Source organism: Schistocerca serialis, chromosome 1 (assembly GCF_023864345.2).
Source record: "Schistocerca serialis cubense isolate TAMUIC-IGC-003099 chromosome 1, iqSchSeri2.2, whole genome shotgun sequence".
NCBI lineage: Eukaryota > Metazoa > Arthropoda > Insecta > Orthoptera > Acrididae > Schistocerca > Schistocerca serialis.
In genome coordinates, this window is record NC_064638.1 from 996,300,884 (window position 1) to 996,326,079 (window position 25,196).

The 25,196-nt window shown below is 42.0% G+C and overlaps 1 protein-coding gene across 2 annotated transcripts in view; it reads left to right on the forward strand.

Annotated features, from left to right (window-relative positions):
* The window catches only part of LOC126413125 (ribonuclease H2 subunit A), a 51,501-nt gene extending 35,214 nt beyond the window's left edge, over positions 1–16,287 (forward strand). Inside the window, exon 6 of one of the 2 annotated variants that reach the window (XM_050083020.1) lies at positions 14,996–16,269. In XM_050083020.1, coding sequence (XP_049938977.1) covers positions 14,996–15,134 — 139 coding nt within the window. In that variant the 3' untranslated portion in view covers positions 15,135–16,269. Of the gene's footprint in view, positions 1–14,995 lie in introns of both variants that reach the window. The other variant, XM_050083027.1, reaches the window with a different exon arrangement.
* Positions 16,288–25,196: the final 8,909 nt, after the last annotated feature.

Sequence of the window (25,196 nt, forward strand, 5' to 3'; positions counted from 1 at the left end):
ATTATTGTCAGAACGAATCTGTTCCCCAATGGTGTTCAACTCAAAGGTCCTAAGACATCAGTTCCCAACATAGAAAATGGACATGTTGCTTCCGGCAATTGTTGTAGCTGTATCCGTTTCCGACTCAGATCTGCTCTCTGCTTTTGACATACTGATCCACATCTACTTTCTTATCTCTCCACCACTCTCTTATTTGTCGCTCTAGCCCCACCATGATCAGATAACACGTGATCACGTGCTTCTTTTAAAACCTCATCTCTCAGCTTCGCTGGCACTACTACCCTTGGCCCTAACTTTGTTTTCCTGTGCAGAAGACCGTCCTGTTGGAAAGCATTTGACAAACTGAAAGAAGTGTTAACATCAAGTCCAGTTCTTGTGTTTCCAGTTTTGAAAAGGTATTTGTTCTAGCATATGATGCATCAAATTAAGCATTATGGTGTGTTCTTAGTCAGGAAATTGATTGGAAAGAACATCATGTAGCCTATGCGTCTAGGCAGTTGAATGCAGCAGAGAGGAATTATTGAACAAGAGAGAGGGAGATGCTTCACGTGCTCTATGTAATCACATATTTTAAATGTTATTTATATGGGTGAAGATTTCGGGTAGTGACAGATCATGCTGCATTGAAGTGGTTGTTAGGGTTGAAGGATTCGTCCACTAGACTCACTAGGTGGGCTGTGAGGCTTAGTGAATTCAACTGTGCACAAGCCTGGGAAGAAGCACGGTAATGTGGATGCACTCAGTAGAAAGGTGGCAATAGTAGAAATCATAGGTTGTGACCTTGTAGTATGGCAAGAATTACAGGACGCTGTCGGCGATTGTAAGTTTTATCAGACACAGCCACAATTTAATATGTACGACGGTCTGCCAACTAGGACGATAGTACACATTGAGTGATTGCTGCTATTTAAGGGTTGTCCCTATGTGATTCCAGGCATGTCACAGGAAGGAAGAGAGAGTGCAGAGGGATGTTAAGAGCAGGGAAAACCAGGAAGATAGAGTACAGCATGATGTGCCATATGCTTTGCGATCCAGAAAGTAGTAGAGTATTTGTAGTTTTTTGTTTTCTTGTTTTATATCATTGGGCTTGCATAGATTAATTAAGTGTTATACTTTCGTACATTGTATGTGGTTTTGAGTATTGTGAACCTGCTTGGGACAGCAGTCTTTTTGAAGAGGGAGGAAGGGTCATGTGATCCCTGTCCTCAGGTCACTGAATAGGGGGTGTTGGCAGTAATTCACCTCTTCATCATTGGGGTGGACGCCTTGCGGGTGTAGCACCTGGATGGAGGTGTTCTGTACTCGAGGCAGGAAGATGTGGTGGTGTCAAGATGATGTGGTCACCAGTGGGCATCAAGGTTGTTATGGAATGTATACACTACGTCATATGGAGACAAACTGGTATCAGTATGGACTTTTGCATTGTATGTGCATACAATATGTTTCAAATACGCGTCCCTCTGACGGTGATGAGAATCCACATAAAAACTGAGCATCTTCCTGACTGTTCTGTGTACTCATTCTGTCCTTCCGTTTGCCTCTGGATGCAATGCGCTCGTCCTCAACTTCTTAACGTTCAACAATTTACACAGTTCCTTCATTAAATCTGACATGAAGTTGGTCCCTTGGTCAGTAATTGTTTTCTCCGGTACATATGGAATGTAGGGGAAATGCAGAATGAAGTAAGGAGGCTTCCTGCAACAGAACAATAATTATTCAATAATATTTGCTTACACACAGAACATCAGTTGTCTCATCGCTCTGACCCAACTTGTAAGTATACTCGTTGATTTCTCTTATTCTGTCTGCAACTTTCTCTAACATCTCCCCCTGTCTCTTTGTCATTGTACTCAACCTCTCCATAAAGTGCAAGCACTATTCTGTTTCTTTTACCTCTGCATACGCCCCTCTTTCAACTGCTTAAACTGTTCTGCCTTCCTTAAGGCCTGAGAACACCTTACATATGTCTTCACTTCACCCGTTAATCCAATCTTGGCTACATATAACAACTGTTCATCAGACCAGCCATTCGTCACAGCTGAAGTTTCCAAGCCTTCCACAAACAAATGCGCATCCTCTGATGTCTTGCCAGAAAATGGAATAATCAAACTCGAGGCAGGTGGATCAATCTCCTGCTGCGGCACTGTAGGCAACAACAACTGATTAGATGTGGTTTCCCATTCACTCCTACATATTAATGCACTGCTCATCTGTGCATTGTTCGCTGTCAATTGTGCTACATTTTCCAACAAAATCCTTACCGCTTCTGGTTCCGACACACCTTCCTTCCCTGACTTGACACTGTGTTGCTTTCGTTCCCAGTTAGTCCCATTTCAACCTATAAAATCCCAGAGAAAAAAAAAAACATTTAACCACAAAAATCAACTGACTTCCTACAGTTCAGTATCTCATCTTACGTTTTGTGCGATGATGTAATAGGAGGAGGTAAATAAAACATCATACTCAACCCAATACAAAAGTAATTAAATGCCACAAAAAAATCTTACTGCCCCAAACACACTAACATTTACTCTTACAATGCAAAGAAGGAAAATTTCCAGCACTCAAAAAGAAAAATGGGTCAACACTCACCACATTTTGTGACTGTAATGCAGGCGGTGGGCTCGAGTATCATACTGTACAGACAATGCCCGCTATTCTGACACCAAATGTAGCTGTCACTGCCAAATGTAGATGTTGGCGTGCAGTGGAGGACTGCTGGACATGGATGGAAACTGTCAGGATGTGCAGCATCGAAACTCGGCCGTGATCGTCAAGCGTTTTATTATTCCCAGCTACAATGTGGCATTCCTCTCTGTGTCACCGGGTCCCGCGATGCCGAGGATGCCACTTCGTGTCTGCAAAGCAGCTTGGTGCAGAAGGGCTACCTCAGCGACCCGTGCAACATACTGCCGGCCGTATACAGCCGTGATGTTTTGACGATATCAGGATGCGTCGGCAGCCAACTCAGTGGCCCACGTCCCCATTGTCTCAGTGCCGCTTGCTGGGAGACGCACGGCATCCCGGTGCATGCTTCTTTGCCGTCGTGGTTAAGATCACAGGGCCAACAAGCACCTGCAATCTGACAGCCAAATCTGCGGCCCTTGCCTTGGGATGCCTCTGGCGTGTGTTGAGAACCAACATGACTGCCCGCAGTAGCATGCCACTGAGTGGCCTGCTGCTAGCTGGCTATGGGCCCTGCATTGGCCTCAGAGGGTCAAACCAGCGACCCGCCGTGGACTGGAACACTGGCGTCCCATCTGTTGCTGTGTGTAGCTGGTAGTGTGACACACCCCGCTGTCCAGGAGAGCTGTCACACTTGAATCCCCCTGGTTAGAAAACCGGCACCTATTTATACACGGCTGTGCGCCTCTGTTTTGATAACGCGCCACTACGAGTCATGTACTCATAACCCCTAGGCTGGGCCAGTGGGCCCCTTCTGCCTATAACTTTCACCATGCAAACCACTGCATTTAATCTTTTCAGTGGATCTATGACCCTATGGCCTCTATTATACTTCGCAACCACTGGTAAGCGTAACTTACTGTCAACAGGCCTGCGCCTGGCTGTAAGTTGTGTGCTCAGAAATATTGCACTGAATCTAAACCTTTTCCTATATTAAACGGTGGTACCGCTATGATCACAACAACTCGCTGGCCCACATCACCCCCTCTGTAAAACCATTTTGATGAAAAACGGCATGTCACCGTTTGTCCACCCCTGCTACTAACCGGATCTAGCTCCCTGTGGTTTCTTTCTGTTTCTCAGACTCAAAAGGGATGCGAAAGGAAAGTGTTTTGCCCCTGTGTTGGAGGTAAAACAAAAATTGCTGGAAGGCATAAAGGCATAAGTGAATTTAATAACAACTGTTTGAACAATGGAAGGATCGTTTGAAGAAGTGCATTGTGGTCAATGGAGAATACTTTGAAGGTGATCAAAATGTGGTGTAAAAATATTAAGAAATTAAAGGTGTTATGACGAATTTCCCATATTTTTTGGGTACCCCCCCTGTATATTCATCTTATTTCATCATGGATATCATGGTGCTGTCATCATTTATATTGATGACTCTACAAACCTGGCTAAGATGGAATAGGCTTCTACATCTCCCACCAGTCATGAAACAACTATTTTGCTGGGGACATATAATGTTCCTATGGTGAAACTCGTAGCCATTGGCAGAGCCCTACATTTTAATAAACCGACCTTCCTCAACCACATTTCAATTTGTAGTGGCTTAATGAGACGTCTCTAGGCTATTCATCGATGTTGTTGTCTCCATGCAGTATCTGCTGTTCATGATCTCCTGACTGTCGTACTACCTGCTCAGTTTTCTTTCTCAGGCTATCTAGTCATAAGGGTATCCTGGGGAACGAGGGTCAACTGTTTGGTTAGAAAGGTGACTACTCTAACATTTGCTTTGATGTTCCCAGGTGCTGGTAAGACCTCTACTCACATGGTGATGGAACGTCATCTGGTGGGCTCTTACCCCATTCGAAAACTTCAAGCTGTCAAGGACCCGACAGCTCTACAGCATTCGTCCTCTGGTTCCTACCGGATGAAATCCACTTAATTATGTAACATCTACTTTCGTCATACCAGATGAACCCATAGTTATTTAATGAGCCAGACTCACATTGTGATGCAGAGCTTTGGACAGTAGCTCACTTCCTGGTGAAGTGAATTTCCTTTTGTCCGTTCACGGCAAGCATGGTCTTGCAGATTCTGTCTCTAATGTTGGTAGATGGTGTATGGTCAGTTAAGCAGTTTTTCATATCTAATGTTTTAGACTGCTATGCTGTTGGTTAGGAGAGGGGAGGTTGGGGTTTTTCTCATGCAGCATGTTGGCCCAGTTATTGCTCAACCCTGCCTCCTCTGCCAGGTGTCCTGGTGGTGATCTCTGCCCCCCCCCCCCCCCCCCCACCGCCACTCACTCACTCACTCACACACACACGCACGCACGCACGCACACACACACACACACACACACACACACACACACACACGAGAGAGAGAGAGAGAGAGAGAGAGAGAGAGAGAGAGAGAGAGAGAGTGGGTTTTATTCCCATCTTAAACATTTCAACTATATCAGATATGGGTTCAGACTGTTGTGGGAGGGATGCCTCCCACGAATGTTGAACCCTAGGGGACTCTAGACTACGTCCACACACCTACCCATCTGATTACTTCTCTTGCCTTGTTTTTACTATTGTCAGTGCCGCCAGTGTTCATTAGGTTTTTAGTTTTTAGCCTCTTCACTTTCACAATTACAGATCTCTCCATCTGCTAGAAGGAATTGTTTACCCTTTACTGACTTACTTCTGTGTTGGACCCATAGGGGTTCAGGTTTGGGAAAGCTATCTCACACCACAGATGATCCCTTGATTAATCGTTATCTCCCTTCTGGATGACAGCCCGGCCTGGCCCATATACTATCATTGCTGTGCAGTTATTTCTTACCTCTGGTACTAGTATTGCTTTCAGTGTCTCTGTTTTCTCTCTTCTAAATCCTATCACAATAGTTCAGATTTTCTGCCTGATGTGACTGTGTCCAGATAAACCACAAAATGAACAAGGGACTGATAACCTTGCTCTTTGGTCCCTTAACCAAAAAAAACAATTCCGTTTTTTTAACTTGGGACCCATAAAAACAAAATTTTTGGTCCATGTTACCACTTAAACACTCTATAGGCATTCAATCCCTATTTGATGCTGATTTATTCTAAGGTGGGGGATAATTGATCTGAGTGTTGTAGAAGAGGAATTTCACTGTTGGGAGTGAGGATAAAGGTAACTGGTCAGGTGATTTGTTTTCAGACAGTGTTGGTGGGATGTGTTGCAGAAGTTAGTGGTGGTTGTGAGGGATTTGTTGTCAGGGCCATATTATTTTCCTGTGGGGAATTTAATGTTTGATTTAGAAAGGTTGTCAGGAATTTCTTTACAGTATGAGTTCGTGGTGAATAAACTTGAGGTCGTTTAAGCAGGTGCACCAGTCTGAAAAAGTGAACACTAATAACTCTCTTTACATGAGTGTCTAATGACAGAATGGGCAGATAATGGCAGAAATTTAGTCATTTGTGTATCAAAACAATAGTCCTCTCATTTTACAGTGTTTACAGTTTGTTATGCAGTTGTTTTTTGAGAGTCAATGTAACTTTGCTATTATGCATTCATGTTTTGTGTGCTGTTCTAACCTCTAAACAGAAACATAGGTCGATAGCACATAATGAGAAACATCAGGTCTGAGAGACATGAATTTGCCTTCATCATATTTTTTCCTAGGTTTCATTTTAAAAATTTGTTTGTGTGTTTAGGGTAATATTTTTGTTCATTTTCCTATGAAACATCGGACTGAGTATTATTTAAGTTCTGCTCATTCAAAATTAACTATGGTTTTTATAAACAGTTGCAATATTAGTCTTCAGTAACAATGAAGCACAATATTTGTATAGTAACCAACAAAAATTTCTGGTGTGTGACCTTTTTTCCATGTGTATTGTCACAAATTAGTTCTCGTTCACCTTTAATATATTGTCACAGTTGTCTTAAACATCATCAGTGCTCTGACTTACTATCAGCATATTGCCATACTTTTATCTTTTCTGAACCTTTTCTCTCACATCGGTAATTACAAAGTCCTAATCTGCATCTGAGTAATCATTTTCATCTCTGATTCATCGCTGCTCTGCTGCACTCACTCTGAAAGTTCCTTCTCAAAATTGGCATCACTGTGCCGTATTCTCTCATTCCTTTGTCCTCTTGTAGATTTATGAGCACATGCTGAAGCATTATTCATGACGCATCTTCTAAAATATACCACAAAAAGAAAGCAGTTATAAAAAATTACATGTAATACGAAACATACAGTCTAACAGACTGAGCCATTTCATTCCTAATATGAAACACTCAGTCAGATAGATCTGTGCGTTTCGTAAAATTACATACATACCTGACATAGCGGCACCACTGCTTAAGATGGGAAAAGGTTAGGTTTGGTGCAATATTTCTGACCGCACAAGTTACAGACAGGCACTGGTCTGTTGACAGTAAGTTACACTACCATCAGTTGCAAAGTGGAATGGAGGCCTGCTGAAAAGAGTAAACACAGCAGTTTGCATGGCGCAAGTTACAGGCAGAAGGGGCCCACTGGCCTACCTAGGTGTTATGAGTACATGACTCAGAGCGGCGTGTTAGCAAAACAGAGGCACACAGCTGCGTATAAATAGGCGCGTTCACTAACAAGGCATTCAAGTTTGACAGCACTCCTGGACGGCGAGGCGTGTCACACCACCAGCTACATCCAGCAGCAGATGCTGAGGCCAACGCGGGGTCCACAGCTAGCCAGTAGTGGGTCATTCCATGGCTCGCTACTGCGAGCAGTCTTGTTGTCTGCCAACACACGCCAGAGGCATCCTGGGGCAAGGGCCACAGATTCAGACGCTGGATTGTGGGTGCTTGTTGTTGCCTGGTTCTTAGCCACACCGGCGACGAAGCACGCCGGGGGCTGCATTGCAGGACTGAAGCAACAGGGGCGAAGAACACCGAGTTGATTGCAGACGCCTCCCGATGTCATCACAACTCCGCGCCCATACAAGGCCGACACACAGCAGTGCGCTGCATAGGTTGCTGAAGCAGTCATTCCGCGCCTAGCAGTTTCGCAGACAACAAAGTGGTGTCCTCAGCATTGCGGGAGCTGGTGTCGCAGACTGAGAGGAACCGTGGCACTGTAGCTGGAAATAATAAATCACTTGGGAAACTTGGACGAGTTTTAATACCGTGCATCCTGACAGTTTCCTCCCGTCCAAAATCCCCTCTACATTTGGTGTCAGAATAGCAGGCGTCGTCTGTACAGTACAACGTTTGAGCCCACCGCCTGCATTACAGTCACAATATATGGTGAGTATTGACCAATTTTTCTTTTTGAGTGTTGAGTGTTAGACATTTTCTTTCTTTGTGTTGCAGGGTAAGTGTTAGTGTGTTTGGGGCAGTAAGATTTTTTTGTGGCATTTAATTACGTTTGTGTATGATGTTTTATTTATCTCCTCCTATTACATCATCGCACAAAATGTAAGATGAGATGCTGAGCTGTAGGAAGTCAGTTGATTTTTGTAGTTAAATGTTTTGTTTCTCTGGGATTTTATAGATTGAAATGGGACTAACTGGGAACGAAAGCAACGCATTGTCAGAGTCAGGGAAGGAAGGTGTGTCGGAACCAGAAGCGGTATGGATTTTGTTGGAAAAAGGTAGCACAATTGACAGCAAACAATGCACAGATGAGAAGTGAATTAATATGTAGGAGTGAATGGGAAACCACATCTGATCAGTCGTTGTTGCCTAGGGTGCCGCAGCAGGAGATTGATCCATCTGCCTCGAGTTTGATTATTCCATTTTCTGGCAAGGCATCTGAGGATGTGCGTTTGTTTGTTGAGGACTTGGAAACTTCAGCTGTGATGAATGGTTGGTCTGATGAACAGTTGTTACATGTAGCCAAGATTTGATTAACGGGTGAAGCGAAGACATATGTAAGGTGTTCTCAGGCCTTAAGGAAGGCAGGACAGTTTAAGCAGTTGAAGGAGGGGTGTTTACAGATACAAGAAACAGAATAGCACTCGGTACTTCAGGGAGAGGTTGAGTACAATGACGAAGAGGCAGGGGGAGATAGTAGAGAAATTTGCGGACAAGATAAGAGAAATTAACGAGTATACTTACAAGTTGGGTCAGAGCGATGAGGCGAATGGTGTTATGTTGCAAGAGACCGAGCAAAGGGCACTTGATGTATTTTTGAGGGGGTTACCAGCGCATATGTCACAGAAAGTGCGTGAAGGCACTCCAAAAGATTTGTATTCAGGCATTCAGCTGGCAATCCAATATGTGGAAATAGACGTGGCAATGGGGGTTCGTGATAACCAGTGTTTACAGTAGGTGTGAAATGTTATGAGTGTAGTCGTACGGGACATGTCAGAGGCAATGTACCCAGTTACCGAGGAATAAAGGAAGGGGTGGAAATCAGCAGTGTGGAGGATGGAGAAGTGGAATAATGTAGAGATGGAGAATTGTTAAATGGCAGAGGGGGCCCAAGAACCACCTAAGGAAGCTCCTGTTTAATTTCAATGCTACAAATACATATGCAGAGGTTTAATGTTCAATGGTAGGATCCATAGGAACTAAAAAGTTTAACATTTTGTAGGACACAGGGGCCCAAGTGTCTGTGGCTACTAAAAGTTTAATGGGTCAAAGGAAGTTAGACCCATCACGTTATAGGTTGCACCTTCGGGGTCAGTGTCAGTTGACTTTGATTTAGGGAAAGTCCGATTTGATGCATGCTTGGAGGTAGTACCATGGGTAAGCGAGGGCTAGGACATGATCCTAGGAGTAGATTTCTTGCATCAACATCATTCCAAAATTGACCATTCACAACAAACTGTGGAACTTGGTGGAATGTTATTTCTTCTATGGGAAACTATTGTCAGTGCAGAGCTGTCGCGAAGGGTGTTCAGCGTAATGAGCAAACCAATTGAACCACATACATTAGCATTAAGGCTTAAATTGCACGAGTGTTTGTCTAGTGGCACTGGGAAGTCGCTTTGGGTAAGTGTGGAGTCAAATCTACCTGTGGGTACGGTATGTGTTATTGAACCATTGGAGGATAATGAATTTTTGGATCCATTATGTTCTTTTGTGAAACATAGTATTGTACACATACAAGAGGGAAACGACAGGCGAGTAGTCCCCATGAACATGGATAATTGAAGTGCTGTAGATGTGAATTTGAGAACATTTGGATTTACCAGATGACGAAGACTGGTGTTCGAGAGGTAGGCGTAGTGATCAACCATTAACTGCTGATAGAACTGCATTGCGTAACAAAGTTAAGCATTTGAAACCAGGAGAAAAAGAGCATATGGAAGAATTGTTGTGGGAATTTAAGGATTTGTTTTTTCTGCGAGGGCCGTTACCAGCAACTACATTAGTTCAACATAGAATACCAACAGGAAACAAGGCACCTGTTTACCGTAAACCATACAGCATAGCGAGGTATTTTCAGCCGATTGTGGAGGATTTCGTTGATCAGCAGCTTGTGGACAGTATTATAGAGCATAGAAGTAGTTGCTGGGGAGTGGCCATTGTCGTTGTGCCTAAAAAATCTATGGATGGAACTAAGAAATAAAGGTTCTGTTGTGACTACCAATACGTCAATAATAAGACAGTAATGAATGCATAACCCATTCCATACATATTGGAGACTTTGGATCACTTAGGACAGTGCCAGTGCTTTTCTACGAAGGATTTGACAAGTGGTGGTCATCAGTTAGATATGGCTCCAGAGGATCGTCCAAAAACTGAAGGCCATTACCAGTACATCAGAATGCTATTTGGTTTGAAAAATGAAAAATGCTCCAGCAACGTTTCAGAGGTTGCTAGACAGTGTGTTGAGGGGTTTGCAACCATGGCAGTGTCTTGTCTATATGGATGACACTATAGCGATTAAGAGCAGCTCGTTTGACGTTGAGCCTGGAGAAGTGAAATATTTAGGTCATATCATCAGTAAGGATGGAGTGCGAACAGATCTGAGGTTGGTACAGGCTGTAATGGATTTTTGGGAGCCGAAAACAGTTAAGGAAGTGCAATCATTCATCGGAATTTGCAATTTCTATCGAAAGTTTGTGAAGGGTTTTGCAGATTAAGCACAGCCATCGACCCGATTGTTACGGAAGGGTGTGAAATTTGAGTGGACAGAAGAGTGTTGGAAAGCATTTGACAAACTGAAAGAAGTGTTAACATCAAGTCCAGTTCTTGTGTTTCCACTTTTGAAAAGGTATTTATTCTAGCATGCGATGCATCAAATTAAGCATTACGGTGTGTTCTTAGTCAGGAAATTGATGGGAAAGTACATCATGTAGCCTATGCATCTAGGCAGTTGAATGCAGCAGAGAGGAATTACTCAACAACAGAGAGGGAGATGCTTAGCGTAATCTATGGTATGGAATCACATATTGTAAATGTTATTTATATGGGTGAAGATTTCGGGTAGTGACAGATCATGCTGCATTGAAGTGGTTGTTAGGGTTGAAGGACCCGTCCACTAGACAAGCTAGGTGGGCAGTGAGACTTAGTGAATTCAACTACGAGGAGGTGCAGAAGCCTGGGAAGAAGCACGGCAATGCGGATGCACTGAGTAGAAAGGTGGCAATAGTAGAAGTCATAGGTTGTGACCTAGCAGTATGGCAAGAATTACAGGATGCCGATAACGGTTGTAAAGTGTATCGGACACAGTCACAATTTAATATGTACGACGGTCTTCTGCACAGGGAAACAAAGTTAGGGCCAAGGGTAATAGTGCCAGCGAAGCTGAGAAATGAGGCTTTAAAAGAAGTACATGATCATGTGGCATGTGGTCATGGTGGGGGTAGAGCGACGAATAGGAGAGTTGGAGAAAGGTATTGGTGGAGAGACAGGAAAGAAGATGTGAATCAGTGTGTCAAGACTTGTATACCGTGTGTGCAGAGAGCAGATTTGAGTCAGAAACAGGTGCTGCTGCAATGATTGCGAGAAGCAACATCTAATTTTTCTATGTTGGGAATTGATGTCTTAGGACCTTTGTCGAACACCGTCAGGGAACAGATTTGTTCAGCACAGGGAAAACCAAGAAGATACAGTACAGCATGATGTACCGTATGCTTTGCGATCCAGAAAGTAGTAGAGTATTTATAGTTTTTTGTTTTCGTGTTTTGCATCATTGGGTTTGTGTAGATTAATTAGAAATTGTATTTTCATATGTTGTATGTGTTTTTGAGTATTCTGAGCCTGCTGGGGACAGCTGTCTTTTTGAGGGAGTGTTGGCGGTAATTCATCTCTTCATCATCGGGGTGGACGCCTTGCGGGTTCAGCACCCGGATGGAGGTATGCTGTACTCGAGGCAGGAAGATGTGGTGGTGTCAAGTCACCAGTGAGCATTAAGGTTGGTATGAAATGTATGGGAAATGCGGAATGAAGTAAGGTGGCTTGAGGAAGTGTTTGAAGAGCTTAGGCAATGTGCAGAGGGCAAGGGAATGCTGAAGGAAGTAGCCAGGGAGTATAAGAAATTGCATGAGGCTTATGAGACACTACGGAAGCAGGTAGGGTGGATGGAGGAAGCGGTGCCACGGGTAAGATGAAAACAAGGGTGGCTGAACGCAGGGGGGAAAATATTGAAAACAGTCTTCGGAATCACGGACAAAAGTGATATAAAGGAGATGAACAACATGGTGGAAGCAGTGATGCAACTTGAAGAGGGGAATAGAGCAGCGGAAGCATGGCACACAACCCGGATAGGGAAATTGGAGGGGGAAGTCCTGAATAACACACGGTTGCTCCGTTCATTAGCAGGGCAGGTAGTGGAATACGTTAAGGCGTCAGAAGATGTAATAAATTGTAACCTGGGAACCTTACAGGTGTGTCTGGAAGCCCTAGATTTCCAGGTGGTGTTAACTAGACTTCTGCAGGGGGTTGCTGACAGTGTGTGGGATGTACAGGGAATGATAACAAATCTGCAAGAAGCACTGCATCACACTTTGCGAGGCCAGATAAGTACTGATTTGTCATCGCCAGACCAATATTTATGCGGGTTGCGCAAGGCACAGAGGGAACTACTGTCAGGGTTATATTTAATAGTGGAGCCCAGCGAGCAAAATTGGCCATTTTTCTACCCTGTTAAAACAGTAAAGGTAACAATAGCCCGTGCAGGAGTGTATATTTTGATTCAATTCCCAGTTATGGAATAAAATGCAAGGTTTCAATGTCACACGGTCCACCCGTGTCCAGTGAAGTGGGGAGTGTTGAGCAAGTTTGTAGAAGTAAAAACTGAGGATGTATTGCTGATCTCGGTAGTTAACAGCCAGTACGCCAAGATGACAAGGGAGGAATTATGGAGCTGCCACAGAGGGAAGGTAATGTATGTCCAGCCAGGGTGATAAGCACCAATCCAGAGACATGCACGGTGCAGTTATTTTTAGCCAGGAGGGAAGAAATAGACTGCCCAAGGGACATCATGGAGCTAAAATTGAGCTTGCAATGGATCGGGATGCATAGGATCTTCTCCACCTACAAAAAATTAGTAGTAGTAGCAAGTTGTTTTGAGCAGGGATAATTTGCTGAAGCGAAATGTATAGAGCTTGAGGGGAGCGGAATTTTAATCAATGGAACTAAGTGTAACATAATAGGACCAACCTTCCATCTGCCAGCATCAATTTCAGGAGTCACGCAATTGAATGTTACACAGCCATAGCTGTACTGGCCAAAAGCAACTTTACGAGTTTAGCCAAGGCAGAATCTGACCTTGTTAAATCAAACCCTAGAGTCAGGTCTGTTGAGATCAATGAACCAGTTCATTTCGGAGCAAGAGGAGTGCACATCAGCCAAACAGCTTGTGCAACATGTCGCTCAATATAGATAAAGGCAACAACAAGTAGCTATCATTTTGAGCACCTCTTTGCCAAGTGCCATCACAGCCTTAATTCTGTTGAGTGTGTTTTTCATTCTAATCGGGAGGAGACCCAATTCTAAGAGGGAACCGACGGTAGTCCAAATCCCGGTGGATTGGATACTGAGGGTGTAAGACGGGTAGGTAAGAGGTTGATCGAGCATTAAGTAGAGTGGTTATCCAGTAAGGAATTTTTACGTTTTGTCTCATGTCATGTGCTTCAAGAGGACTAGACTACATCTAAGTCTTGTAATAGTAGTAGTAAATATAAGTACGTGCCAACTCAAACAAGTTTAAGACTAGTTAGAGGTCGACATGGGGACCATGTCTTTCCGAAGGGAGGAATAATTTAGCGGCACCACTATTTAAGATAGGAACAAGTTAAGATTTGGTGCAATATTTCTGAGCTCACAAGTTACAGCCAGGTGCGAGCCTGTTGACAGTAAGTTACGCTTACCAGTGGTTGTGAAGTAAAATGGAGGCCACAGGGGCCGTAGACCCTCTGAAAAGAGTAAACCCAATGGTTTGCATGGTGCAAGTTACAGGCAGAAGGGGCCCATTGGCCTACCTAGGTGTTGAGTACATGACTTGGAGCAGCGCGTTATCGAAACAGAGGTGCACAGCCGCGTATAAACAGGTGCCGGTTCACTAACAAGGCTTTCAAGTGTGACAGCTCTCCTGGACGGTGGGGCGTGTCACACCACCGGCTACACACAGCAGCAGATGAGGCACCAGCAATCCAGTCCACGGCAGGTCGCTGGTTCAACCATCTGAGGCCAACGCGGGGTCCACATCCAGCCAGTGGCAGGCCATGCCACGGCTCACTACTGTGGGCAGTGTTGTTGGCTCCCGACAAATGCTGGAGGCATCCCGAGGCGAGAGCCGCAGATTCAGATGCTGGATCTCAGGCGCTTGTTGTCACCGTGATCTTAGCCACACCGGCAAGGAAGCACGCCGGGGCCGCATTGCAGCTCCTAACAGGCAGAGCTGTAGCTACCGGGGCGAAGACCACCGAGTCGACTGCAGACGCCTCCTGACGTCGTCACAACTCCGTGGCTGTACAAGGCCGACGCGCTGCACGGGTCGCTGAGGCAGCCATTGCATGCCAAACCATTTCGCAGACAGCGAAGTGGTGTCCTCAGCATTGCGGGAGCCGGTGACGCAGACCAAGAGGAATGGGGGCACTGTAGCTATAAAAAATAAATCACTTGGTAAACTTGGATGAGTTTTAATACCACACATCCTGACAGTTTCTATCCTCGTCCAACATACATCTACACTGACGATGAGAAGCCACAAACTGAACTGCAATGCTTTTGCTATGTTCTGCCAATGAGAGGAAAGCATGGAGGGGGTAGCAGCAAACAGAACAGTATTGCCAATGACATATTAATAACCCTAAAGGTCTCTCAGACCGATATTTTGGTTCAGGGTTTAATGCTGCATCAAATTTTATTTGTCATCAGAATGTACTATGTTTTACTTCCAGTGTATTCTTTGACATTGCAAATAACTGAGAATAAATTTTAATTATAGGGAAGAAGAAGATGACGATGCTGAAGCAGACAAATCAAATACAAGCATTACTTCATTTTTCCAAGTTGAGAAGAAAAAGAAGAGATCTAAACATCCATTTTTTGTACATAGAAAACTCTCAAATCTTGAAACGATGTGATTAAAAGTGTATCACACAAGTATCTTGTTTCTCCTTGATTCCCAAAACTGTATGTGTGAAGGTGGAGACAGCTGCTAACAGGGAGGAAACTTTCTCTGAAAAATTAGGCACTGACACAGGGAACTAAATCTGGATTATGTACACTCAAGAGCCAAAACATTATGACCACTGCCCACTGCAAGATAGAATGACACCTGACAGCATAACAAACATGTGACTCATTAAGGATAGTGTATAAGTAGAGGAGATATGACTGTGAAATCATTCTACAATGGAACTTTGATTGTACACAATAAACTCGTATCTCTTGCGAAAAACCTCTAAGATCAATGCTAAAAATTCCTCAATTTGATGTGTCTTCCTATTAAGGTTTACCTCAGCTGTAGTTTCTTACCCAATGTCTCACTTTACTGTATACAGTTTTCTTCCTAATGACATTTGATGTGACTGAACGAATTGTAAGTGGCACAAAAGACAGACAGTTTGACCGCAAGTGGTAGCAGAGTCAAGGGAATATTTTTGGCTGTTGCTGTGAGGGGAGACATGAGAGAAAATGCTGATGTAGTTGACCAACATACCCAATACAACTTGCAATGTTTAGCTTCACTGCACAATTATGATAAAACTGCTGCTAGGTCATGGCAGCAATTGAATAACAATTTTAGCCAGTACGTGACAATGGGGCCTTTTCCATGAGCCACATTGTCAACATTTTAAATTCAAACACGGAGTCTTGAAGAATGTGTTTGGTCAGAATCAAGTAAACGTGACCATTTCTGGCTAGTGAGCTTTGGTTGGCGACGTGTTAGGTCACCCAACAGCCAGCACAGTAATCACACCACACAAATCCAGTTTAAATGAGCAGCTAACTAGTCAAAATCGACTACTTGAAGTGTGTGCACCTTTCATACGTACGTGTAAACCAGTGAGCAACCACGACTCGAGTGTGTCTGACATCAATGATCTATAGATTGTGCCAAGTTTGGTGCAAGCTGCACTTGCACAGAGACAATGGACTATGGCAGCATCTGCTAACATTGGAAGTCACAATCTATTCTGGTAGAGTTCACTCACATTATAGAAATGGATTTTGTGATATTGTCTTCGTAATCTGTATTGTGTTGTTAGCTTTGTTTCCATGGCACACTGAAATACAAGAGACTAAATATCTGAAAGCAAAAAGTATGTATGTTCTACAGAGAAAGAACCTACATTGCATATAGATAAGAATGTAAATAGGTAAATCGACACGTTTTAAAGTATATATTTTCTCGAGCGAATAAATGTGTATGTTGTGAAATGTTTGGATGACACTTTAGCTATTCTTTCAGTTCTCAGGACACAAACAATTTACCTCAAGAGCTTTGACAAGAACTTCCACTATGGATTCTGCTTCGGTCATTAATAAACTCTGTTGACACTGCTTTTTCCTACATTTTGTTGCTATATTTAGATTTTTCCTTAAAAAGGATAATTCTTTGTAACCTCACTTTCGCCGTTCAGATGGGAAACTTCACAGCAGACAGCTGTCACATCCACAATTCTGGTACTGACACACACACAAAAATGACCACTCAAAACAGACTTGACTTGATACAGAAATAAAACAGCAGAGGCACTGCAGTACATGCACTTGTTTCAAGTAGTCAAATGAGACAAGAAAGACTATTGTATAAAAGGGGATTTTAACACATACAAAATGATCTTGCCTGCTGCTACCCTAAACTTTACTGTGTTTGCATCACTAGAGTATGCTGCACTGCCATTTCCAACAAAAGGAAACCACACACTCCCACATGTTGGATTCCAATGCCTTTCACCATAGTTCAGTTTAATTAATCATTTTCATCAATGTTTGCTTTTTTTTCCGGGTGAGCACAAGGGAAAGGTCTCTCAAAGACATGTGTTTTTCTGCATGATTTGCAGCCGTAGTATGTCAAAAATAGCTAGATTACCTTCTACACAGATACCAACTTCAATTTTTTAACACATCTGTGATTTTATAACAATGAAAATAATCCATTATCATAATATAATGTAATGCCAGTGGCTCCTTCTGGCAGAAGAATTGAAGCTTTAAGCTCTCAGGTTTTCAAATCTTGTCTGGTGCGGTCCCCTACAATCACCCCGTCTGGTAAGTCTCCCTTGACCTGAGGTTCTAGGTGACTTTTCTGAACTGTACCCCTTTCTCTAAACCTCTCCAGTGCTTTTCCTTCACTCCTTCCTTCCCCTTCAACTCTTTTGCCAGAAGAAGGAGTCACTGGCTACGAAAGCTTGTAAAAGTTAGACTCTTTGGTGTGCGTGTTCCCCTGCCACTGCGTGGTGAGTGGATTTTTTTATCTAGCCATTTAAATCACATCTGTGGTTTTGTTTTTTAAGAATTGATGAAATTTATTTACCACAAATTATTGCATAAACATTGTGCCCTACATTTAATTTCCTTCACTTTTACAGATTTTATGCAATGTAACGGAGAGGATTGTGATTTTTAATCATGTATGCCAATTACATATGTTTTTGCTCATATTTTGGGGATTTTAACATTTTCCTAGATTGTGCATTTTCCTCAGTTTCGCATATTTTAAGTCTGGCTGCACGAAAACGTAAAATAGTGGTTTCACTGCAGTGACAGTTTGTGCCACAAATGGGGAAAAATCCACTGACACTGATATATGCAGTAAGTGCAGATTGTTATGGCCAAGCACCTGGGAAAGAGCATCTCGGAAATTGCAAAGCTGGTCAGCTCCTCCCATGGTGCTGTCATGAGCATTGACGGAAAGTTGCTGAAGGACAATGTAACCATAACTGTGTGAGAAGGTGTTGACATCCACATGTCATCACACAATGTGGAGGTCACAGGATTAACTGTCCATAAAGCAGAATACGCAGTGATTTGTGGAAGGTCTGATGACAGAGTAAAAATGTGGTGCAGGCAAAATTGTTTCAGGGCACACCATTCTGCACACATTGTTGAACATAGGCCATCACAGCAGATGACCTCTGTGTGTTCCCGTGCTGATCCAGGTATATTTGCAGTAGACATGGGATCATAGAGATCAGACCATGGATGAATGGAAATGGGATGCCAGGTTGGATGAATTGTTTTTCTTATTACATGTCATTCATGATCATGTCTGTATATGCTGTCATCCAGACGAACAGCTGCTCAAAACACACCACTTCCATGGACTCAAGCTAGTGGAGGCAGTATTATTATGCTTTGGGCTTCATTTACGTGGTCTTCCATGGGACTTGTAATAACTAAAGGCATATTGTCATCTGTGGAATACATGAACATTCTGTGGACTGCTTTCATCCCTTCATGATTGATGCCTTTCCCAACGGTGATAGTCTCTTCCAGCAGGATACTGTCACTGGGCAAGAATCATGCTACAATGGTTTGAGGAGAATGAGAACTCACATTGATGTCTTGGCCATCAAATTCACCCAAATTGATCCTGATGGAACACATCTGGATGCTATCAGACACCAGCTCTTTGCCTGCAAATCACTGGCCTGTAATTACAGGAATTGCAGGATATGTGCATAAGCATCTGGTGCAACATACCTCAGAAATCTGCCAAGCAGTTGTCAAGTCTATGCCTCACAGTATGGCTGCTGTGCTGTGTTTCAGTTAAGCTAATAATCAGTTGGTCATAATGTTTTATCTCATCATTGTATATGAGAAAAAGCTACTGCTCCTCGACTGACACTATTTAACTACTGTTTTAAATCACTTTAAAAAGCATTTACATAATATTACAGAGAACACTATCAGCTGTCTACACACTGCCCAAGTAAAAACTTTTGTGATACGGTGTTAAATAGAACTTACATTCATGAGTATCAGTATTCTGATAAATCCTAGAATAAGTAGCTAATAAGGTAATATTTTACGTAGTCTTTGATGCTCCAGGATTTTTCAATTTCCTTGCAGACTATTCTAGATTGTTTCACCAGAGTATAAAACTCCATCCTGAACCCCAAAAAGAGATGTATAGTCAGTAAGGAAAATCATAAAAGTTTTGTGGTTTTGAATTGCACAGCTAATGTTAAATCCACTCTTTCTATCAACCCCAACACCATCAAGGAGTATATGTATTTGCATGTAGGTGTAAGAATCCCTAGGTCCCTGAAGTTAATGCAATATGTTCAATTATCAACTCAAATGAGTCTCTAGAATATATATTGTTTTAACCTTAGCTGCTTTGTCTGAGGTTTCTGCCACAAGATGGTGCTGAAGAATGGGATCTTAGCAGTTCTGTCTGCATGTCAACATAAGTTGTTGAAGTTTAGAGAACATATCTTCACTGAGGAGTCAAGCCGCATATTGCTCCCTCCTATGTATATCTCGCGAAGAGACCATGAGGATAAAATCAGAGAGATTGGAGCCCACACACAGGCATACCGACAATCCTTTCCACGAACAATACGAGACTGGAATAGAAGGGAGAACTGATAGTTACTCAAGGTACCCTCCGCCACACACCGTCAGGTGGCTTGCGGAGTATGGATGTAGATGTAGAATGAGGGGGTTTTGTGAATTCTTATGTTTACTTATCCATGTGTGGTGCTACTTCAGTTTATTATCCAACAAGATATCTAAGAACCACAAACATGCAGCCTCACCCAGTGTGTACCTGCTGATGTGTATTTCTGCTACATATCAGTCATTTCGATCACTTTGGAAGTGTGTGATAAGAGTCTTTGTAAGATTAAGTATAAGCTTGGCCATTATTCTCTTGGTTGTGAAATAGAGGCTAGTAGTAATCAGACGGTTAAAAAGACTAAGATCATTCTGTTAGGAAGTAGTTGAGGGAGGGGAATGTCTGAAACAGTACAGAACTACCTTTTCACAAAATATCATGTGTAAGTAGCATTTTTAAGCCAAGTACTGACATAAGCAATGCCATCTGTAATTCTGGCTGTCTGGGGAAGCTCTGGGCAAAGAAAAAAATCAGTGGTTATTGCAAGTAGTAGTTTGGATCATAAACTCAACTGAGTGTTTCAGGATGACATCAGGCACATCATAAGCAATGCTCCACATACTATCGTAAGAATTTTATCACGTACCACCAACTGAATTAAAAAAAATAACTGGTAGAAGTATTCTGCTGAACATTTATATGGAGTCTCAGGAGTTAACTCTACAGAGTACAACAATCACACACACCCATCATACAGTCCCACCATATGACATGGTCTACATCTGAATGTTTCTGAGCAGAGGTTGTTTGCATGACTAATTTCCAAAGGCATCAGGCATCCTGTTTAACCAGATCACTGCGTCCAAGCTTTGATATTTTATACCTTTTTACTAGCATTTTTTTAATTTTTAGAATACACACTTCTGAAAAACAAATATAAGGAACAACTATGGACACAGTTGCAACGATCAATAAAGGAAAAAAAAGAAAACACTCGTTTCAATGGCAGAAAGGCTAACAAAAGTATTACATGTGGACTTTTCCATTTGAACGTCAGAAGACAGATAAATAAGAAAGATTAGATTCTTATACAAATATATGTGATTTTACTAACAAGGGAACCTCCCCATCGCACCCCCCCTCAGATTTAGTTATAAGTTGGCACAGCGGATAGGCCTTGAAAAACCGAACACAGATCAATTGAGAAAACAGGAAGAAGTTGTGTGGAACTATGAAAAAATAAGCAAAATATACAAACTGAGCAGTGCACGCGAAGATAGGCAACATCATTGACAATCTGAGATAAGGAGCGCCGTGGTCCCGTGGTTAGCATGAGCAGCTGCGGTACGATAGGTCCTTGGTTCAAGTCTCCCCTCAAGCGAAAAATTTTTCTTTATTTTAGCAAAGTTATGATCTATCCATTCGTTCATTGACGTCTCTGTTCACTGTAATAAGTTTAGTGTCTGTGTTTTGCGACCGCACCGCAAAACCATGCGATTAGTAGACGAAAGGACGTGCCTCTCCAATGGGAACCGAAAACTTTTGATCGCAAAGTCATAGGTCAACCGATTCCTCCACAGGAAAACATGTCTGATATATTCTATACGACACTGGTGACGGCATGTGCGTCACATGACAGGAATATGTTGTTGAGCCACCTAACTTGTACACTTGGCGAATGGGTAAAAAGATTCTTCTACGTTGCCCGATTTAGGTTTTCTTGTGGATGTGATAATTACTCCCAAAAGAGTGATGAAACATAAGAGTTTGTCACATAAACTGCAAGAAATGAATCCAAAAGTCTCACACTCGCACACTTTTCCCTGTGCTCTGTCAAAACATATGTTTTTTACGTTTTCAAATTTTTCCGTGTGTAGACCGTCAAATCCTGCGTATGTCCAAGCAAATCTGGTCCTGTAATTTTGGAGAGTTAAGTTGATTATGTGTGAGTGCCTGAACTTTGATAATTGTCTGAAAATAAAAAATTAAACTTTTTGCTCGAAGGAAGACTTGAACCAGGGACCTCTCGTTCCGCAGCTGCTCACGCTAACCACGGGACCACGGCGCTCCTTATCTCGGAATGTCCATGAAGTTGCCTATCTTCGCGTGCACTACTTAGTTTGTATATTTTGCTTATTTTTTCATAGTTCCACACAACTTCTTCCTGTTTTCTCGATTGATCTGTGTTCAGTTTTACAAGGCCTATCCACTGTGCCAACTTATAACTAAATCTGAGGGGGGTGCAATGGGGAGGTTCCCTTGTAAGATGTCTGTGCTGTTGTTTTAATCAGAGCATTAAAATCTCGTGCTAGCATTTTAGTGCCCACCTTGAGTTAACTTTCTGATTATCTGATGGATCAAGTTTATTCTTGAAAGAGTGAAACAAACGGTAGTAATACCTATTTTTAAAATTGGAGATACACAATTATACAGTTGCAGAGCTGCCTTCCTCCTCCTCATGGCCTCAATTTTTGATAAAGTAGTTTACAACAGAATATTGAATCATGTGTCTGAAGATAACTTTATCACTTCATCTTGATTCCCTTAAAGGCTTTTCTACAGAGGAAAAAATACCATAAACTGCCAGGCTTTGTGTAGAAAGTAAATAAGAGAATTCTAATAGAGGAACTAAAATTAATTGGTGTCTACATTCGGGGCTTGATCCACTGCTGTTCATGACCTGTGTAAATGATTTGCCTGTAACATCAGAGGACTCTTCGAAAATTGTGATGCTTGCTGATTCCTAGTAAGCTGATAAAGTGCCCAGTGGCTGATGGAGTGTGGAGGGTTATGGGTGGAGTAGGAGGGGGTTACAGTGGGATAGTCTGATTAAATAAGTAGAGAAAAGGGATGGAATGTGGATAGGGCAGGAGGGCAGGACACCACACCACACAATCTATATTGCAATGTGACTGAAGCATGTCTTTAAGGTAAAAGGTAAGCCTCTTCCTGTAAGAAGGTAACAAATGGGGTAAATGTACTAAAGACAAACACGAAGTAATGGGGCAATTCATTTACAAATAATAGTAATGTAGTACAAAACACAAGTTCTATTGTTTTAGACAACTAGGCTAAAAGACTGGGTTTGTGACTAAGCAAGCTGGGATCTTTTTACTTCCTCTCTTGTTTTGCCATCTGCCTCCCTAAATTCATTTTATTTTCATTTTTGCCTAATTACCTTTAACATACATGAGTATAATCTGCATTTTCATAAAACAGAAAGTTTGGTCCTCATTCTTAAGAAATATAGCACCAGATATAATTTTGTGCTTAGTTTTGCGTATGTAATAAATTTCCTAATTTATTTTGACTATTTCTAGTTAATATCTTTTGTTATAGGGTGAAATCAGTAATTTTTTGTGATTTAGATTCTATCATTGACTTATAAACACATATACATTCTATACTAATTATAAACATTTGGAAGAAGAACTACTAGGATTCTTTAAGCATTTATTTAGCTTTATTTGAAAACATGATAGCAAAGCCAGCCCTTATTTAATACCAAAAGTCTAACTGTTCAGGAGTTGGGCCACACATTTACCACCACGGAGACATAATATGGAAAGCATAATATAATAAATTTCAATTCTTAATAACTTTTCCTACAGATGGTCTGTTTAAGTTGACTTTCTTAGTTGCTCCAGTAGTCAGGTTCAGAACCTGTCTAGGCGAGCAGATAAGTCTGGTGACAGTGGACCATGGTTGCAAGTATAATGCAGCAAAATGATTTGCATTACACTAGAACATATGAATTTGACTTCACTAAAGAAATTTAGACTGCAAGGGGTTCAAAATTTCTGTTCCACGCAAATCAGCAAATAAATCGTGTCACCAAATTGATCACTTTCCAACATAGTTAGCACTGAGACAACAAAAAAGCAAATTATGCTGAATTTGTAAAGAATATTAATATTTTTATAAATAAAACATTAATTAAGAAATGCTTCATGGTTATTATTTCAAATATGGTAGAAGCAAATAACATGAGGTGCTTACAGTATGCTAGACAAAGAGAGAGAAGGCGAAGCATGCAGCAAATATTTTCAAAATAAACATTGAAGTTCACCAGAGATCTCGGATAGTCTTCAGATTTATTCTTTCACTGCACAATACACCTGATGAGCTTTTCCAGTTCGTCCAACCTGTCTGCACTCTACAGGCTGCTATCACATCTGAGCTGCCATCACTAGACCCTGTTGATGCTGAGTAGTTAAAATTATTAACATTCCTCAAGTTTAAGAGAAGTGTTTACTTTAGTATGTTAGCAACTAATAGATCAAAGTGCTTATTTCTCAACTCCATCTCATTACACTTGTAGTCAGTAGAGGGCTACATTTCTCATTCAGATACTACCCACACATTCTGTTAAGAACATGGTGGCAACCAGATAATCGTCCAATGTCTGTATGGGTTCTACACCCCAATTAGGTTGTTTCACAACACCCTAATGGAGAAATTAAAGATACTGTTAATCACTTCTCACTACTCTGCAACAGTCTTCACACTTATCTATCATATTTACAAACAATACTCTGAGAAGGGGAGCTGCTACTCACTATATAGCGGAGATGCTCAGTCGCAGATAGGGACAACAAAAAGACTCTCACAACATCCTGAATTTTCCACTGTTTGATATTTAAAAACAATAGAGTTTTTACTTAGTTACCTAAATATGTTTATAAATATTTTGAAGATCTCACTTGTGCTCTAGGTGAGTTTTTAACTAGTAATAAAAACTACCTGGGGGTAACCATTTCAGATCAGTTGAATTTAGGGTAATATTAGCAGCAGCAAAGAGTAGTATAATGGCACTAGGATTCGTTAAGAATAGGAAGGTAAGGGCAGAGATTGAATTATTGTGAGCAATTCACCAGAATCAATGGGAAAGCAGCACCAACAAGAATAGTTGAAAGTACACATGGTGAAGTCACAAGTAGAAAATGAAAAGGTAAAGAAAATATATGAGAATAATGAATGTGTAATTCAGTATATTGAGATTAAAATCTAATGATAGTGGGGGGACTAGAACACAGTAGTAGCAGGAATCAAAGCCACTTATGGAGAAAGTGGGATAGGTAGTAGGAATGAGGGGGAGAAAGTGAGTTGTGCAGTAAATTTCAGTTAATAATAGTGGAAACTCTCTTTGAAAATTGCACATAAGTACTTGGAAAAGGCCAGGAGACACAGGAAGATACCAGCTGATGTTACATCACAGTGAAGCAAGAGACTCCAAAATCAGATAGTGGATTGTAAGGTGTTCCCAGGAGTATATGCAGACTCGGACCACAATTTAGTAATGATAAAGAGTAGGCTGATGCATCAGATAGTTGTATGGAAGGCTCAGTATGGAAAAAAATTGGGATATTGAACAACTGCAGAATGTAACATTACAAATATGTAGAAGAGTTATTCATCCACCTGGGGCTGACACTGAGGAGAGCTGTATTTGTTTGGCTGAGTACAAGTCACCGGGACGGGGATGTCACGTGGCCACTTCTGGCAAGCTCAGGTGCACAGACAAGGAGTGCAGGATCGGAAATGGGGTAATTCCCACTTCAGGGAATTTTGACGGCTATTGCTCACAAGGTCTTTGTGCAGATGCACCAAAAATGGAGACACAGGCAAGCTGGAG